This window comes from Lissotriton vulgaris, chromosome 11 (assembly GCF_964263255.1).
Source record: "Lissotriton vulgaris chromosome 11, aLisVul1.2, whole genome shotgun sequence".
NCBI classification, from domain to species: domain Eukaryota; kingdom Metazoa; phylum Chordata; class Amphibia; order Caudata; family Salamandridae; genus Lissotriton; species Lissotriton vulgaris.
In genome coordinates, this window is record NC_141699.1 from 943,080,958 (window position 1) to 943,100,228 (window position 19,271).

The window sequence follows — 19,271 nt, forward strand, 5'->3', positions numbered from 1 at the left end:
CGGCAAACGGATTAATATCCTTACAGCGGAATCCGCCTTCGAAGCGCTATTCAGCCCAGTAAACCTGCCTACAGTGTCACTGGACCCGAAATGGATACAGTGCATAGATTCTCTAGGAGCGGAAGATGTGAAATACTATTTCGCCCCGCAATACAAAGAACTGAATGATTTAGAATATGAAGAAGAATATCCTCTGCCAATCGAAATTCTGCCTCTCCCACAATACGCCTGTATAATCTATACAGATAGCTTTGTACAGCATTTCAACGTAGAGAGCAAATCCTACAATGCAGCGTGTGCGATCATTAAGGGTCGTTGGCTGTGCGGTAAATTCAGACCGAAAGTAACAAAAACTGAATCTGTAAGAAACTGTTCGGTTCAAAGAACTGAAATCAGATCTTTAAAGATGGCGCTCAAAAATGCAGAACGTGAATTCCCGACACTTATAGTGTGCGATTCTCATTTTTGCGTCAACTCTTACAACAATAAACTGCAGAGTTGGATCGAAAACGACTACAAAGATGACACAGGTGCCACAATAAAGCATAAATTGCTCTGGAACGAGGTAGCTCTTTTAAACAAAGAACTACAAAAGACTCACGTGATTCACGCACAGAGTCTTCAACGTGATGGCGTTCACGTTGCAGGGAATTCATTGGCTAATACAGCCAAAGCGGAAGCAAGTAAACCGGCTTCCGTAGCCACAAAAAAGCGTACAGATAAGTACATAGACGGGGAAACCATGCTGGCAGTAAAAACGACCGTAAAAGGCGACTGTGCAGCACTACCCGTAAACTATCCACTCAATTATGCATACATATTCGATGCAAACTCCGTTCCTTTTGCTCGAATCCCTGGAGTGGGGGACAGAGTAATTCCAAACATGAACAGGAGAATATTTTTAATAGCAGACGCACATATGGGTTTGGGTCTAAGGCACAGAGAGATCAAGGAATCACTGACTAAATTACAATCAGTATTCTGGTGGCCGGGAATGAGTGTAGAACACCAAATATATGCAAACAACTGTGAAAACTGCAATAGGGATCGCAGTAGCGAACCTTGCTACCGGCTACCAATCAGAAAGAGCGTAACGCTGCCTACACCCCATCCTGCGTCCTATTAACAGTTAAGACGAAAAGCACTTAAAAAAATGAGGCCCCCAGCGCTCGGCTGACGCTAGAACAGTTATAAAAGATTTGCGAGTCAATATCGGCACATACGCAATTACCACGTTCCATTCTGACCAGGGTCCTGCTTTCAGCTCTCGAGCCTATAAGGAGGCCATGGCCAGCATGGGAATTGGGTTGCGGTATTCTTGTCCGTCATACCCCGGAAGGGAATAGTGTGGTAGAAAGAAAAAACCGTGACATAAAGCAATCTATAACAGCGAAGGTATTAGGTTCAGGCGCTGGGTGGGTCAAACATTTAATAAGTGTCCAGACTAGTCTTAACAACATGCCAAGAAATTCTCTAAAAGGTTTCAGCCCATACGAACTATTGTTCGGAATTAGAATGAACGTTCAGGACCTCGATAGTCAGATGTCAGTGGTACAAGAAGAAAAAACGCACTTTGATGTAAAAGACCGTTTGGCTGTTTTTACAGGAACTGAATGAAACAAGAAAATCATTAAGCAACATAAAGTTAAAGCAACAGCCAAGTACCACTGACGAGGCACCACCCGCAACAGCCCCAGCAAGGCCTGTCTGGATTCCAAAGATTGGGGATCTAGTCAGAGAAAAGATCGCGGTTAAGAAGGAATTTGGGCCTTCTTACAGAAAAGCAGTACCTGTCTTAGCAGTCACCGGAACAAGATCAGTTGTGCTACCGCCCCTTGCTGGTAAAAAGGAGAACAGAGTCGTGTCTATCGATCTGGTAAAACCACAAGCATGTGGCCTATAATCAACAGTAGGCCCAGTGGACTCCCAAGAAACAACAGAATACCCAAACTTGCAACAATCCAAGAGGTTCAAACTGAAAGACTCATCACATTCGATCAGCCTGCAGTGCACAATGAAGGACTATGCAATAATGCCATGGAACTCGTGCCTCTTGAAACACAGATTGAAACAGTTCGTCAAGAAACAACACCAGTCTACACTAATGTGGCATCAGAAAGTGCTACCGAGAGACAGATTGAAAGAACAATCCCATCAATTGACAGAACTGCCTCTGGTTATTTCATCAACTTCGACAACTTCTCTGAAGATTTAAACGACCCCGAAGTGATGCCAGAAACAAAAAAGTCTTTTAAAGAAAAAGCAACGGAACTCTTTCATCAACTAAAGGAAATCTACCTAATTTCCCCTTGGCTAGAGTTCTGGTTCGGTCTAGGTGTATTTTTCCTCCTGCTTTGGCTCATCATGGTACTGTGTTTGGGAAAATTCATTGAAGGAAAATATATTACAATGGACACAGCAAGTCAGAACATCAACCTAGTCCTGAAACCACACAGATCATCCCACGTGAAGAAAAGAGAACTGTCAACAGTAAATGTCACAGCAATTCCAATACCTGGTGGGGTAGTATGGGAGAAAACAGACTATGAGATCTATGGTCCGGTCGAAATCCTGAAGTACCCTCATCAACTAAAGGTTTCCTTAAGGGACTTTGTGACACCAAGTACATTCTCTGATGATTGGGACTTTAACAGTATTAATGACATGATGTCTGATTTAGTAATGTCAGCTAGATTCACAGATCATGATTATTTACAAGGTTCATCTAGTTATGAGCAGTTATTCTGTTACACCCACTATGGGGATCATTACTTGCATAAATCTGCACAGCCTAGAAATGTTTTTATGTATAATCAATGGGAACATTGTTCTACACCACCTAAAAGCAGTTCTAAAGCATTTTTTGAGAAATTCAAATACTTTTCAGGTTTTAACACCAGTGATGCAGAAACGTTTTATTATAAACTGTTAGATAAAACAGGAATGAAAACAATGCTGACAAATTCTAAATTGATATATTCAGAAGCATTTTATGACAAAATGATGACATTGGGTTTTGATTATTGGAAAAATAATATTGAAACGAAAACAATTTGGGGTACAAAAGATTGGCAGGTGCAAGGCATAGAAGCACTGTTTAGAACCTGCATGATACCAGAACAAATGTTATTTTTAAATGACACTGTACACCAAACATCTTGTCTTGGCCTAGCTAAGAACAAAGACCTTAAAACACCGTCTATACCAAAGCCAATACCTGAAAATGCAACAGCTGATATTGAGTTAGACGTGTCACAAATTTTACATTTCAACAGAACACATCCTGATTGGAAAAAGTGGTTAATCTGGCCTACAGACACAAATAGCTGTCAAGATAGATTCCTGAATAAAACACAGGGGTTAAAAATGACCAGATTAGACTCTAGATACTCCCAGAGACAACATCCAGGGATTATAACAACATACAGTGTAGGGAAACTCTGCCTAGAATGGCTAACTACATCCACACTGGCTGAAATTAAGCAACACTTGTCTTTATTAAAAGATGGTGCTGATTTGCGCGATTTCATTCTTGGACCACGCAAACAGCGTCAGAAGCGTTTCATAGCGACCAGCATCTATGCTGCTTACAACGAGGCTTGGAAAGTAAAGCAAATTGAAACTGCTGAAAAAATACGAGAAATTGATCGTATTAATTTGGAGAAATCACTTTCTGTGGTAGACAATGGGTTAATGACTCTGTCTTCCAGAATATATTCTTTGGACAATATTGTATCCTCTGCCTTTGATGTGATAGACAGAGATTTGCTAATGTTACAACATGGCCAGTCTCAATTACGCTCTATTATAGAACTAGGCTGGACGCTGCAAAATCTTCGTTCAGGCTATGTGCCTTGGCGTTTAATCAACACAACGTCATTATTTTCCAGTTTTAACCTTACTGATAAACAGATCAGTTTGGCACAGAAAGGAGCAGACTATACAATCCTGAGCATCGAAAAACTCGAGAGATTACCATTGACAATGTCAGAGAGTCCTGTCATTGAATGGATAATACACGGAATTATCACAATTCCGATAACAACTTTCCGATTTCATAAATGCCTTGAGTACATACCTGCTGGCCAATATGAACAATTGGGTAAAGGATATGTTAAATCTATATGGAAATTACCATACACTCATTCTTGCTATAGTGACAGCGACAAAAATGTATTTCTTAGTGGTGACAACTGTAAACACTCACTAAGCGGTATACTTTTGTGTCAGGGTATTAATTTACACGGAGCATGTGATGGAAATTCAAACAACCTTTCATGTCACCAGCTAGTCACACCTGCAACTCAGATAGAGCCCTTCTTTATGCAACTCGCAAATGGGAGTTACATTCTTAGAACGGATCACAGGTGCTGTGGCCTCGCGCCAGGGAAAAGTTATCTAGTACAAGTAACGTCCATGGTCAAATGTTGTATGCAAGCATTGTTTCCGAGCGGGCCTCCAGACATAGTGACTCCCCTCTGGCCTCGTCTGAATCTCTATTCTATACGAATTGATACATTAAGCAAAATGAAATCTGTGCTTTTACAGACAACAGTGCCTATAACGTCATCTAAAGAGACGTATGATCTTCTAGTCGCAAGGACGGCTACTGAAGTCCATGACCTTTTATCAACAAATTGCCCCGTGCATTTCGTAGAAATGTTCAGCCAACTTCTTAACATGTCTAGTGCAACAAGCATCCCAGGCATATTTAAGACAGTCTTTACGGGACTGCTAACACCCTTCGAGGCAATTTTGGGAATCTTTCCTAATTTTGTGCACTCCATTTTTGGCGGTATACCACTATTTTTGGGACTCGTTGCAGGGATTCTATTTTTGATCCTTCTGCTACGTTATGGCAAGCCTCGGCTCAGACATAGCTCCCATGGGAATGGAAGAGACAATCCTAGCAATGCGCTACAGGGACAGGATAACTAACGTCCTCGGATTGGCCAGGCTGAGAGATCTAAACATGACCTGGTTCCTTTCATTCAGACCGATATGGCAAAATTGCATTTTACCTGTGCTACGGTGTATGCTTTGCGGCGATGAATGCGTGTTGGACATCTGTCTTTCACTTCCATCAGCAGTACCAATGGACGTCGATACTTTGCTCAGTCCAATAACGGCTCACGCATTGTGTTGTCCCCAGCGGCTACCAATCCTGATGACGGCATTCGTGGAGACTCCTGTACTACAGCCAAGTGGTAACAGTGGAGCGAGTGACAAAAGCAACATCATCCAGGTACAACGTTCTGTGAGCATTGCTGGTCCTGCCTTCGATGACAGCAATCATTCTCACACCTGCCAAGTTACAGCGCTATCTAATTTGGTTGAACTATCACCTGATTTTGTAGACCAATTCTTTGCGAGCCTGTCTGATACGATGTTCTCACCCATAGAGAAACAATAACTTTTTAAGAAGCTTTCCCGACACACAGCGTTCCCATGAACTCTGAATTCGGCCTTCAGTTTTGATCAACAAAGACTGCAATAAGCTTTGGAACTCTATGTTTCCCCGTTCAAGCATTTAAAAGTTTTTTTTGAATTGGACATTTTTAATAATTCACCTTTTTTGGCACGAACAATTCTTTGCTTAACGTAAAAACTATTCTTAGAGAAAAGAAGCTTCACACTTCTATTTCTAAGCACATCTAGAGACATAACAACATAACACCAGCCTCTAGCACACATGTTATTACTATGCATTTTTATGTGATGATTTATCTCGCCTTTCTTCTGTCAGAGATACTTCATGTGTAATTCTTTATGCATAATCGTTCATTGATTTCATATGCAATAATTTTTTGAATGATTACTATGCTTTAAAAAACGTACAGTACCTAAAATCCATGTATTACAAGTACGCCTATTTCGAATGCATTTATGTATTTTGGGGTGGGCAATGTTACACATGCATCTTATTGCTTAGTTTAGTAATTTTGATGGACATGAAAACGTGGAGTGGGTGTTGCGTGCTTATCTAGGTTCCTGATCGATACTGTGACCTTATGCCCCTATTCGGCTATAAATCCATTTATTCCCTATATTGGCATAACCGTTCAAGTGCGATTTTCTGAAAAGTCATCTCTGGCCTCACACGCACAGAGCCACATTCCAGCATGACTCTCTGCTACTTCCTTTGCGACCAATTAGTGCAATGACAGAGCAGCAGTCACTATCTGATATTCCTAGATAACACTCCGAGTTCTTCAACAAGATAAAAACTTAGCAAACCTGGAAATCCCCGCTTGCTATGTTTTGATTAGTAATGGAACTCTAATGAGCAACTGATAACTGTCACTTCCTAGTGACATCTTTAATTGACGTCTTATGTCCAGCAAACTTGCGTCAAACCCGGCACCTGTCAGGTATAAATATTACCAACGTTGCCTTAAGCAATGTGAGATACGAGCTGTGAGTTCGTTGCCTGTTGCTGATGCCAGCTGCCTGCATGACCCTGTGTTGGTAAAAACTAGCACTCTGTCGCTGCAGCCTGCTATCCTGTGGTGGTGAAGCTGCTGATTACCATTATCGCCGCTACAGCGCGAACTATGGTGCAGTACGCTTGAGGAGCCGAACAGCCGTCCTCTGCGAAGACATCCAGCCGATTCCAGCTGCCCGCGGACGCTGTCACCCCTCCTTCCTCGACGCGCTGAGAGAAGCCGCTGCATTTCTCGTGCAGAGAAATCCAGTCCCGGCGCTTCCGGTTTACCCTCGCGGGTGACTGGGATATCGAGAGAGACCCCTGAAGGAGATACCAATCCTCCATCATTCTATTCAGAGGTATGGTGTTGACTAAACCCTTAGACGAGAATTCTTGAAACAAACCTTGGCAAAACCAACTTAACTTAAGCTACTTACTTACTCCCCTTTTCACGTGTTAGGCTTAGGTCAGGCACACTGGGGTAGGCTTAGTTAGAAGCACCAGTTGAGTATGTTAGCCTAATGTATATATGACTGTATATATGTTTTATTACTTTTAAACCATTGTATGGCTAAGAAACCATATCAATGCTTTTACAGTTCTATTTCGCAATACTTATCTTACTGTACGTACTTTTTATAATAACAATTATTGCAATTGTGGCAATACATTTCTCTTGTACGAGAAGAAAGACTGTTCAATAAATGTTAACCCTTTATTGATAAACGCCCATCTCTCTATTCTCTACATACTGTGAAAGTAAACTGCACTAGACTGACTGAGTGAAATCTATGTCTATTGTTTCACACGACCCTAGAGATCGACTCTTGATCTGAGGAGCAAAGTTGTCATGTTGCACGGTTGTTGGAAAACTGAATCCCTTCTTGTCTGTGCCAAGGAAGCTGATCACTTCCTATGCAGAGAAGAAAGTTTCCAGTGACCTCTGAGCTAGTTGGTAACACAACCCAATTAAGTTTAGCATAGTCAGTGGAGGCCTGGAATATCCGCAGTTCCACGTCGATACTACTGTTTATGTTATTCCAATGCGCAGGGCCTAGTGGGAAACTAGGAACTACACTACACTGTAATTCAGGACCTTTGTGGCATATGTGTAACTATTCTGAGGGTCAGAGCAGGGTCACATAATAGTTGCAAGTAGGCAACTGAACTCTGGAGGGGCCCCTCAGGAAGCACTACAGGAAATGGCTACTAATGATGAGCTTGAACTTTTGAACCTGGTAAGTAGTTTCAGTTTTGCTAAGATCGTATTTCTGCAATTTAGCGCTTATTCGCGGGGCGCGAAGTTGAACTGGGAAGCCGCGAACTCACGCGAACAGTGCGAGCAAGCCATAAAATCCGCTGCTCGCGGATTGGCGGATTTTGCGGGAAATTCGCGAATCTCGCGGATTGCGAATTTACCGAAAATCCGCTAAATCCGCGAGCGGAACGGATTTTCCGCCCATACTTACCTCCGATTAACCTTGCTCATTGCATTGAGAAGTGGCGAACTTGGGTGTAGAATGTCTGTTACCCAACGAGGACCAATAGTTGGTGACCAAAGTACACATTAGAAATTAGATTCAGTATATTACCCTCAAGACCATACTGAAGATATATAGGATAGAAATGGGAAGTCCAAACCTCCTAAAGAAGTTTAATTAGGCCAGGATCATACAGGCCAATAGTTCTGCAGTTGCTATACAGAACAATAATAGCAGAGCCAGATATTCAGAAAATAGTCTATGACTATCTCCGCTATACATTAGATTTCCATATACTGTATGCACATGTTCTGTGGAAAGAACATCAGTAGAAGATTTTAAAGGACCTAGATGACCCAGACATTTCAGGTTAAATTAGTTCAGTTCAGTTCAGTTAACAAAACTTTATTCGGTATGTGTAAAACAGCCATACAAATATTCGAGAGAAGAGAAGGAACAAATCACAATTGCACATGATTATGATGGAAAGTTAAAAATAGAAACACCCAATATACATCATAGTATCACAAATAGTCATGCCAGAGACAAATATTAGAAATACTTAAAAGAATCATCATGGTGTAAATAGGACAATACTTTTGCGTATATTAATTACATTTATAATAAAAAGTGCAACATTAAGACAGACCTTGATATCATTTAACTCGAGCATGTATTTCAGATAGACAGTATACGATCTGATACCTTGTGCGAGCAAAAGGGGTTTTAGGTAGTCACGTCTAAAACTTAAATAAAAGTTAAAAAATAGTACAAAGTGCATGTTGCTTTGCTTGCTCTGGCCATCACATGGACAAGGGGTTGTATCTAAGGGACACGTTTCCCTGGTTGGAAAAGCAACAAAACGGTTGAATTAGTAATATTTTGAATAAACTCTGAAATCAAGGCACTAATCAGTATTTCAATAAGTTGGTCATGAGACTCAGAATACAATTACAGATGTAGTATAAATCTGCACTCAAGGAAAGTCCACTAGGCAAGGTGTTCCTGCCACCAGAAAGGGCAGAGTACAGTTTGCAAGAGTTCTCTCAGCATAGGCCTAGGGTCTCGTCAGATTCCACCACCAAGAAGTCCATGGGAAGTCTGGAGGTGACATCAATTGTCAAACCATTGTCATTCGATCCATATGCGATCACCATCCGATCACAAGGTGCAAAAGTGGCAACATTCACATTCTTTCCCATACAGTTCATGGGAATCGATTGTTCGTTCTGGGCAGACGGGTTAACCCTCAAAGAACCATTCATTACTGTAGCTTCCCATGTGTTAGGGTCAAGAGTTTGTGTCACACGGTAGTGTCCATATAGATTTGTCAATATGTGAAATTTGCCTTCAGGACTGTCATTGCAAAGTACAAGAAAGGTGCATGAGTGAGAAGCAAAGCAAGATTCCTTCTCAACAGTCCATGACAAAGTACAGGCCAAAGAAATAAAGACAACTTTATGCATTCAAAGACAGTGCATCCGAATTAATCTAAGAATACATAACTTACATCCAAGCAGATATGATTTAATTAAAGCATTTGTGTCAAATGTCATAGATTGTTTCATGAAAATGTTCATTCTCAGGTATGGCCTATTGCCACAATTTCAAAGTATGTACATGTAAAATATTCAAACAAAATGTTTAGGAATTTTTGATTTGAGAAATCTTAGACTCTATTAGTGTAAAGCTTCGGTCTGGAAAATTGCATTCATCTAAATTAATGCATATAGAATTTGCACCAACTTTGCAATGTCTATGGTGCATTACAATGGAAGCAATAAGGAATGATTCATATTCATCATAATGGCCTACACAGTTATAAAGGAGACTCAATAATTCACAAATGTTTAGTTGCTATATATACATTTTCATATTTATTTGCACAGAGATGGCTCCTTTGTTAAGGTGGAGGAGCGTCATCCAACTGCTTTTCAGCAGTGTTAGGAAAAATAAAATAACTCAATGCTATTATCATTGTATTTTTCCCTGTTGCAGCAGCTTTGTGAGCGGGGCTGCTCTGCTGACAGAGCAGGGGAAGAGGGTCTGCACTCCCTAAGTGCGCATGAATGTTTAGCCGGCCAAACATTCATGCGCACTTAGCGTGTTCTCCACCCAGGCTGCATTCCAGCCTCGGTGCAGGCTGCATTCCAGACTCCCATTCCCTGGCTGAGCACCGAACCGCAGCGATCAGACCGATCACAATGCTGCATTGCAGCGTTGTGATTGGCTCAGGGGAGCCTGGGTACTTCTTGTTCAGGCCGTAGTGGGGGGACGAGGAGAGATGCGGCGAAAAGGACACAGCGAGGAGGTAAGTGATTTCTTTTTTTATTTTAACCCCTATCCACCGCCCCGCCACCCCCAAACTGTGCCAGTCACCACTGAATTTGATTTGCGTAATAGCATTAAATACATTTTAAAAGTTATCATTTCAACATTGTTTAAAACTCAGCATGTGAATTTCTTCTACTTCTACAGCTCAAAGCACTCTTTTACGGTGCTTATACTATGTTTTTCTCAAAATCATTGTCATTTTCTAAAACGTGTGCAAGTTATTCATTCATTTTTGTGTGTATTTTCGTTCTCAAAATTGATTTTCGTGTTGTGTAAAGAATAATCAGCTTCAAGCTCCATCACACTTTAGGCGTGTACTTTGACAAGTAAACTCTTCAATCACATCAAGTTATTTGCAATTAGAAAAGGATACTAAAATGAAATAAAAGTAGTCATTTAAAAATATATTAAATAAAACATATTTTTCAAATGCGGCTCTTTGAGTCCTCAAAAGCTCATACAGTAAAGGATTTGTTTTTAAGCACGCCTCTGCTCACCTTGAAAATACTTATCTCTTGAAACCCACATTGAGGAGGCATGCGTTGCTGAAATCAATTCAGGGCAGGGAGAGTTATATTTTCACATTCACCAGCGCAAGTGACAGGTTCCGCATCATCCGATTTAGGGTTAATGAGCTTCACCACCTCCTGGCTAGAGCATCTGGATATATTCACTCAAACCTGAGAGGGCCTTGTGGCTGCGACTCTAGAGCCAGGTAAATACTATTTACCTATTCTTAAATACCGAATTTTACCGATTCGGTATTTAAGAATAGCTAAATAGTATGTAGGTAATTTTTCGGTAATTTTACCGAATCTTTAAAATTCGGTATCATGTATGTCTGCCACATGGCACAGTTGAAAATGCACAGATTTGCATTTTCAAAGGTATTCCTTATTTACCACCAACTTATAGTTTGTTGTAAATAACGAATCCTAAAATGGGAAAAGCACACATTTGAGTGCTCCCTACATTGCAAATTCGGTAATTTACCGATTCGGTATTTTAAGGAATCGGTAATTTACTGCTTCCTAAAAATACCGAATCAGTAAATTACCGAATTTGCAATTTAGGCCACTTACATCCTAAATGCCCAATACCGGTCGGTAACAGCCGAAATTCGGTCATTTCGGCCGTTACCGACTGGTATTGGGCCACCAACAGCTGGCCCTAGGTCTCCACAGGATACCCTACATTTTGTATTTTTATGTAAATATTTTACACATTCTAGGAGGCAGTTTCTTCGTCCCCTTTTGAAGTCCCTGAATTTTGAGCAAGCTCGAGTGGCGCTTATGCACTTGCAACGTTTTCCCAACGAGTACACCCTCTTTGTAGTAACAAGCTTCCTGCTGGCCGCCTATAGGTCAAGGCAAAAAAGACCTGATCGAATATTGTGTGGATTAATCTCTCATCACTCCATTTTTAAGTGGATGCAATCAGGAGTTTTATGCTTATTTATTTATGGATTCATAATGAATGCATTTTGTATAATGATTGTATCTTTTATGGTTGTGATTGCATCAGAATAAAGATTCATTTAATTAACTAATATTAAATAAAACAAAACAACATTGGCAGAAACAGTTTTGCTAAAGTGATCTGCACGAACATGATGAGAATCCCAAAATATGACGGGCAGTCATACGTAGAAGAGCAGAACTATGGGCTCTGCCACAACCAGTTACTTAGCAGATCACCTAGGGAGGTCTGAATTATTTGCTTAGTTATGTATATTAAATGCTCATATCCTTAATCAAACAGATCCGTATCGTCCTTAGCAAATGCACAATGCAGAAATTCAGCACCACAATTTTGGCTGACTTACAGAGGGTGGTCCTTACCCTCAGTGCTTAATTTGTGCTGGTGTTTGCTGGTGCACAGCACCAACATTTAAGTTTGAATAAAGGCACTTGTTTATGGGTGTACACCACATGGTAGCGCTCTCAGCCTATGTTATGCACATAACACAAGTATTTAGCAATTCATTGTATTTAAAAGGTTATAAAATTTGCACATCTAGTCCATCCATGCATCTTGGGCTGACCTTCAGTAGTCCTTGTTTAAGGGTGATGGTTAGTGGATCCTGCCGGCACTGCCATTCGGCAGCACTGAAAGGAACTGTTGGTGGTGCGGCTTTCGGTAGAATACCTTGGGCCATGGCACCCATGCTTTGACACCCCTGGCACTGCCGCTGCTTCCCATCCTCTCAAGGTTTATGAAGGCAGCATTAAGAGGTTCACGCCCCTTACTATAGCTCCTTGGAAACAAAAAGGAGGTTATTGAGAGTGGAGAGGTAGGACAAGGAGGTAATATTGTAATGTCATCAGGGTTCAAAGGGCTTGCTGCGCAGCCCTGCATCATAGGGAGAGGGCAGGAATGCACAGTATTCATCCAATACTGCACATTCCTGTCCTTTTCCCTTGAGTTGGTGCCGTTTTGGCTGCCTAGTGCCAACGCAGGCCCCCTTGCACCATGGTGCAAGGATGCCTGTGTTGTAGACAGTATTGTTATTGTGCATTAACCCCTCCCCTGCGGATGACGGAACCGCTCCGTCATCAGCTGCGGTGGCGCTGTGCTGATGACGGAGCGGTTCCGTCATGGCCCGCCCGACGCTCCTGCGCGGCGCGAATTCCGTGCCTGCGCTGAACGTTCTATTGAGCGGGCGGAGCCATCACGAACCGCTCCGTCATAAGCACAGCGCAACCGACACTGGTGACGGAGCGGTTCCGTCACCAGCATCCGCCCGCCGTATTTTCGCCCCGCCCCCTTAGCACTGCGGCGGAATACCCGCCGCAGTGAAGGGGTTAAGAGGCACCTTCCTGCACAAAAACAAGCCTGAGAGGCTTTTTCGTTTTTCTATGTGTGCTGCAGAAAGAGGAAAGAACGAGGAGAAATAAAGTATTTCTCCAAGATACTCCTCACCTGGGAGGACTATCTCTTTGGTGCATTCCCAGGTTTACAGGGTCTTGTAAATCTGGAAACACCCACTCAACGCCAATGGAAAGCCTACCCAGGATAGAGTAACGCAATGCAGTGATTTGTGTTAAATTGCTTAACTCCATATTTTTGGAGCCACGCAATGTGGCTTTGCGTGGCTTAACAATGTGACTCAGGATGTGCGTCCCTTTTGCACCACGTTGCATCGTGCAAGAGCGACGCACACCGGATCATAATATGGCCCTCCATGCTTGCGCTCCTAGAAAGCAGAAATTGGGCAATGTTCAAAGCAATGCTGGCATTCGTTTAAAGCATCCTGAGAAGGCTTCAGGTTGTAAAGAGCTCACTGTCCTGACTGCAGTCTTTATAGATGTGCACCTTTTGTCTGAAAACCAAAACCACAAAACTTCTGCTCTTGGAAACAACTTTACCTAGGGTCAAAATGGCTAACAATGCAGGCTGTTTGTGCTCCATATTCACTTTACATTATTGTAATTTTCTTTCTGTCCCCTATGTCATTCTCCAAACAAATATCTTTAAACCAAAGAATTTTTAGAAAGATGCACCCTTTTTGTTTGCATCCTTTATCCTTCTTGTGAAGTTGTTGGTGAAATAGTACTGTAAGCTGACTCGTTGTCCCATATAATACTGGTGTTATTTGTAAGTATGTCTGGTATATACTGTGTTATAAATGTGTACGAAGGGTGCTTTGGCGCCCCCTGGTGCCCTATTCTCACTTATACATAATAAACTCAAGACTGTCTGAGCTGTGCTCCCATTTGTATGTCAATATCACTTTGTGACGTGTCCAAGATTAATTGTTTTTAGTCACTAACTTTAATGATTTCTTTTGCAGGATACTTTCAGCGGGCTAGTGGGCCCTCTGGTCATCTGTCGAAAGCCGCCATTCGACTATCCAGGCACGCGCCCGACCAAACAGTTTGTTTTACTTTTTATGATTTGGAATGAAAACCTATCCGCATATTTGGATGAGAATATCCAGACCTACTCTCCTAATCCAGACCTGGCAGACAAGGAAGACGAGGATTTCCAAGAGAGCAACAAAATGCACGGTATTATAATTTTGCAAATATATTTTGAAACACATGCATTTTAGGGTTATTCTGCAGCTAGTATTAGCCACCCTTCCCAGCCACTGACTTATGGTCCAAAGCCTGTTGTTCATGCGTTTTTCATATTAGCAGCCTGTGTGGAATACTGAGCATGGCTCAGCCAATCAGAATGCTTGGAATGGTGCCACCAACAATTATTGCTTGCCTACCTTCTCGCTTCAGTGGCAGGAACATGAAACGTTGAGTCAGTTACTGATAGCATATTGCCCATATGCTACCAGACATTACCAACTCTTAATTGCCCTTCCCTTTTTATTATGCTCCCCCTTCTCCTGAGGTCCATAAGCACGGGGCAGATAGCAGTAATGTTGAAGTATATACATTCCATCAGGGAATGGCAGCTGAACTTGACATAAACCTGTGGGGTAAAAATCGTTTTATCAGTGCAAGAAGCGTATAGCAAAGTTGCAATAATTCATTCTGGTGAGAAACTAAGTAGGAATATACCCGTCTGAAGACATTAAATTGAAAATTCTTCAGTTTATTGAATTACCGAAGTGGGTGTGGGAACTGGCATCCCAGTCGAGCTCGGAAAAAACAAGCATCTTTTTTTTAATTACTAACACAATAGGAAATGTAAGAATGCATTGTGTTAAAAAGGGTGAAAAGAAGGATTCCAGGAAAAAAATGGGTTTAGGTGTTCTGTCTTTTCTCTAACATGACCTTCTCCCAGGACAATAGCATGCTTCAAAATAGGTAATGAAGATTAGGAAATAGGTTGGTGGCAGATAAAAAGAAGGAACAACTAAGAAAAAATGGTGAGAGATAAGAAGTGCATGGGGAGGAAAAAACCATGAATCCCCAACAGCACGCAAGTGAAAAAAGTGGATTAACTGGGTGCCACCCTTAAAAAAACAAAAAGCAAAACAAATCTATGAAAGAAGTCAAAAACAGGGCTACACTTCAGAAATGAAAGCCATTCACCAATTGATGCCACTCATTTTTACAGATTCAAGGGACTGGTTTTAAGGGAAAATTAGCAAAAGCTTATTGTAGAGGGAACACTCAATATCTAGTACTTTCTGTCCTTTCATACAAATTACAAAACAATTCAACACATAATTTCCATCTTCTGTTCCATACATGAGGAGAGAGCCGGGATTAGACTTTTCAAAAATAACATCTTTATTTGTTTTCATCAATACTATATACTTCTAGTCAGCCCAGTCAAGTGCTTTTCGTTCCTGTCACAGACGTCATCAGGGTAAACTCGTGTGCGTGGATGTATGACGTTACAACGCATACTTTTACCACGCATGCCTTTACAACACGGTTTTTTACATTGCAAACCTTTACAACGCATAGCGCTTTGGGGTGCTGGATAGTGAAAAGTTTAATTTACTATTCCAACTCCAGTCCCCGTGGACACTAGGGAAGGTGTTGGATAGTAAATTAAACTTATTCCCTATCCTAGAGCGCCCCCAGGCGCAATGCGTTGTAATGGTTTGCGTTGTAATGGTCGCGTTGTAATGGTAGTGCGTTGTAAAAGTTTTGTTGTAAAGGTTGTTCACCAAGGACAAAAGATGTAGACATATGCTTTATGCATGAGCATGTAGTGGTCCAGATTAGGCTAGTCCCTGTGAGTTTAGGAGCGGTCAATATCACCCCAGTGGGATCTGTTGAGCCAAGTTAAACCGTTGTGTAATGGTACACCAAAATCCAAAATCCTATGCCTCTCCAGGTGAGGCATAACAGGGAGAAATATCTTTATTTCTCCTCATTGTTTCCACTTCCTATGTGTGCTGCATTGTTATGTTATGTTATGTTATGTTATAAGGAAATTTGTTAAAGCGCACGTCCACCAAAAGGTCTCTGGCCGCTAGGGAGTCTAAGCAGAGTGAGTCAAGTCAAGTCAAGTCAAATAATTTATATAGCGCGCTACATACCCAGAGGGTCTCAAGGCGCTTGAAGAAGGGAGGGGAATTATTTGTCGAATATCCAGGTTTTAAGTTGCTTTCTGAATGCTAGGTGGTTCTGAGTGAGGTGAAGGTGAGTGGGAAGTGAGTTCCAGGTTTTAGCTGCCAGGTAGGAGAAGGATCTTCCTCCCATGGTGGTTTTATTGATGCGAGGTACAGTAGCAAAGGCTTGGTTGGAGGATCGTAGCTGGCGGGAGGGGGTGTAGAAGGAAAGTCGTGTGTTGAGGCATTCGGGTCCAAGTTCGTAAAGTGCTTTGTGTGCGTGGGTTAGGAGGCGGAATGTAATCCTCTTATTGACGGGGAGCCAGTGGAGGTTTTTCAGGTGACCTGAAATGTGGTCTTTACGCGGGATGTCTAGTATGAGTCTGGCTGAAGCGTTCTGGATGCGTTGGAGTTTTTTCTGGAGTTTTGCGGTGGTACCGGCGTATAGGGTGTTTCCGTAGTCCAGTCGGCTCGTGACCAGTGCGTGGGTGACCGTTTTTCTAGTTTCGGTTGGGATCCACCGAAATGTTTTTTCGAGCATGCGAAGAATGTTGAAGCAAGATGATGAAACGGCGTTGACTTGTCTGTTCATTGAGAGTGAGGAGTCCAGGATGACGCCCAGGTTCCGTGCGTTGTCCGTCGGGATGGGTGCTTTTCCAAGGGCCTCTGGCCACCAAGAGTCGTCCCAGGCAGAGGGGGAGGTACCTAGGATAAGGACTTCTGTTTTATGTGAGTTCAGTTTCAGACGGCTTTGCTTCATCCACTCGGCTACTTCTTTCATTCCTTCATGTAGGTTGATTTTGGCGGTGTTCGGGTCGTTGGTGAGTGAGAGGATCAGTAGAGTGTCATCAGCGTAGGAGATGATGTTGAGATTGTGTTGGCGTGCGATGGTCGCGAGGGGGCTCATGTATACGTTGAAGAGGGTGGGGCTAAGTGAAGATCCTTGTGGCACGCCGCAAATGACTTCAGTGGCCTCTGATTTGAATGGTGGAAGGCGGACTCTCTGAGTTCTTCCTGTAAGGAACAAGGTGATCCCTTCCAGTGCTTTTCCTTGGATTCCGATGTTTCTGAGGCGTTGTAGCAGGGTGCTATGACAGACTGTGTGGAAGGCTGCGGAGAGGTCGAGGAGGATGAGGGCGACTGTGTCTCCATTGTCCAGTAGAGTTCGAATGTCGTCTGTTGCTGCGATGAGTGCGGTCTCAGTGCTGTGTTTGGCTCGGAAGCCGGACTGTGAAGAGTCGAGGGATTTGTTGGTTTCGAGGAAGGCGGCGGGCTGGTTGTTGATAGCTTTCTCGATGACTTTGGCCGGGAATGGAAGGAGCGAGATGGGGCGGTAGTTTTTGAGTTCGGTGGGGTCAGCTGTGGGGTTTTTCAGAAGGGCGCTGAGTTCTGCGTGTTTCCAGCTTTCCGGGAAGGTGGCGGAGTTGAGGGAGCAGTTGATGACGTCTCTGAGGTGTGGTGCTATGATGGAGTCTGCTTTGTTGAAGATGTGGTGAGGGCAAGGATCTGTGGGGGATCCTGAGTGTTCCCCAAGCGTTCCGAAGTCTATTTAAGAGGTCAATGAGCGCCGAGTCAGCACTCCCCTGTAATTTAAAACTCCCAAATGCGTGTGGCAGCACTCGCACTGCAGCGCTATGCAAGCCGATCAAGTTAATGCAGTAATTTAAAACTCCCAAATGCGTGTGGAAGCACTCGCGCTGCAGCGCTATGCAAGCGGATCAAGTTAATGCAGATCAAGTTAATGCAGTAATTTAAAACTCCCAAATGCGTGTGGAAGCACTCGCGCTGCAGCGCTATGCAAGCGGATCAAGTTAATGCAGTCACAAAATTAAACAAAGCACAACCAATTAACGATACCACACAAGGAGCAGGCAGCAGGGCAAAAGGAAGCGGCCGCTTCTGAACTGGTCAGGGCATGATGCATCTAATTGTAAGCTAAGGGCAACATCCAGGTTTTAAGTTGTCTCCTGAACCGCACATAATCAACCTCAAGCCTGAGTGAAATAGGAACTGACTTTCTATGTGTGCATTGTGCAGCACACAGAAAGAGAAACAAATAACAGGGGATTGTTTTTGTGCAGGAAGGGCCCCTTCCTGCACAAAAACAATCCTACAAGCATCACAGGCGCAAGGGTGCCTGCATTGGCGGTAGGCAGCTCATTGTGCGCAAGCACCGGAGAAAGGACAGGAATGCGTAACTATGGGTCATTCCTCCTGCCCTGCGCTGCGTTTTTTGGCCATCAATATGGCCCTTGAAATTTTAAATCTTTAGTAACTATCAGAACAATGGCAATTGGGTTGTTACCTGCATTGAAAAAAACAAAAAAAGTGCTAATAAAAAACACCGGTAAGGGAAGGAAGTGGTGGTGGATATGTAAAGACTGTACATAGTACTGTGGGTAGGAGATAAGGTAACCAAATGTAGCAGAAAAGTGAACTAAAGCAATAAAATTTTTACATATAGGCTATAGAAACATGACCCGATATACTGTGGCTTAATAAAGATCCTTGGATGATGCTAATCAGTGCCACGCCAGTAAACTGGCCAAACAGGAGCATCTATCCACTTTCTCAAAGAAAAGCTATTTTGCATTGAAAGGTAACCTGAGTGCAACCCACTGCAATTTACACAAGGTACAAATTAACAGGACAAGCCTGCCAACATGAATCACCGAAAAATGACCAGTAAATACTGGTACATGTGGAACCTGCATGTTATACCCCATTTGAGGAGCAAAACTAGTAATAGGCGATAATTACCACACCTGATAAACACCAAACCCCAAATATCTCATTTTATAGGGTGTGACAATTATCTCCAATCGCACTTGGGGCATCATTTGTGACATTTTGTCGTAGTGCTGCACAGCAAGGCAACTTGCAATGCTGCCTTACGGCAAAGTGAAAGGGCAGGTATGTAACGTATTTAAGCATATGGTAGAATCATGTCCTTTCTGCCTGCGTTGGCGTCGTTTTGGCAGCTAGCGCCAATGTATGCCCCCTTGCACCAGGGTGCAAGGGTGCCTCCTTTGCAGGCAGGATTGTTTTTGTGCAGGAAGCA

At 42.7% G+C, this 19,271-nt stretch overlaps 1 protein-coding gene across 1 annotated transcript in view; it reads left to right on the top strand.

The window, feature by feature from the left end:
- The window catches only part of LOC147683721 (ceruloplasmin-like), a 427,036-nt gene that overhangs the window by 353,417 nt on the left and 54,348 nt on the right, over positions 1 to 19,271 (top strand). Inside the window, exon 16 of the mRNA XM_086944094.1 lies at positions 14,036 to 14,252. Within this exon, the coding sequence (XP_086800220.1) occupies positions 14,036 to 14,252 (217 nt within the window). The remainder of the gene's footprint in view (positions 1 to 14,035; positions 14,253 to 19,271) is intronic.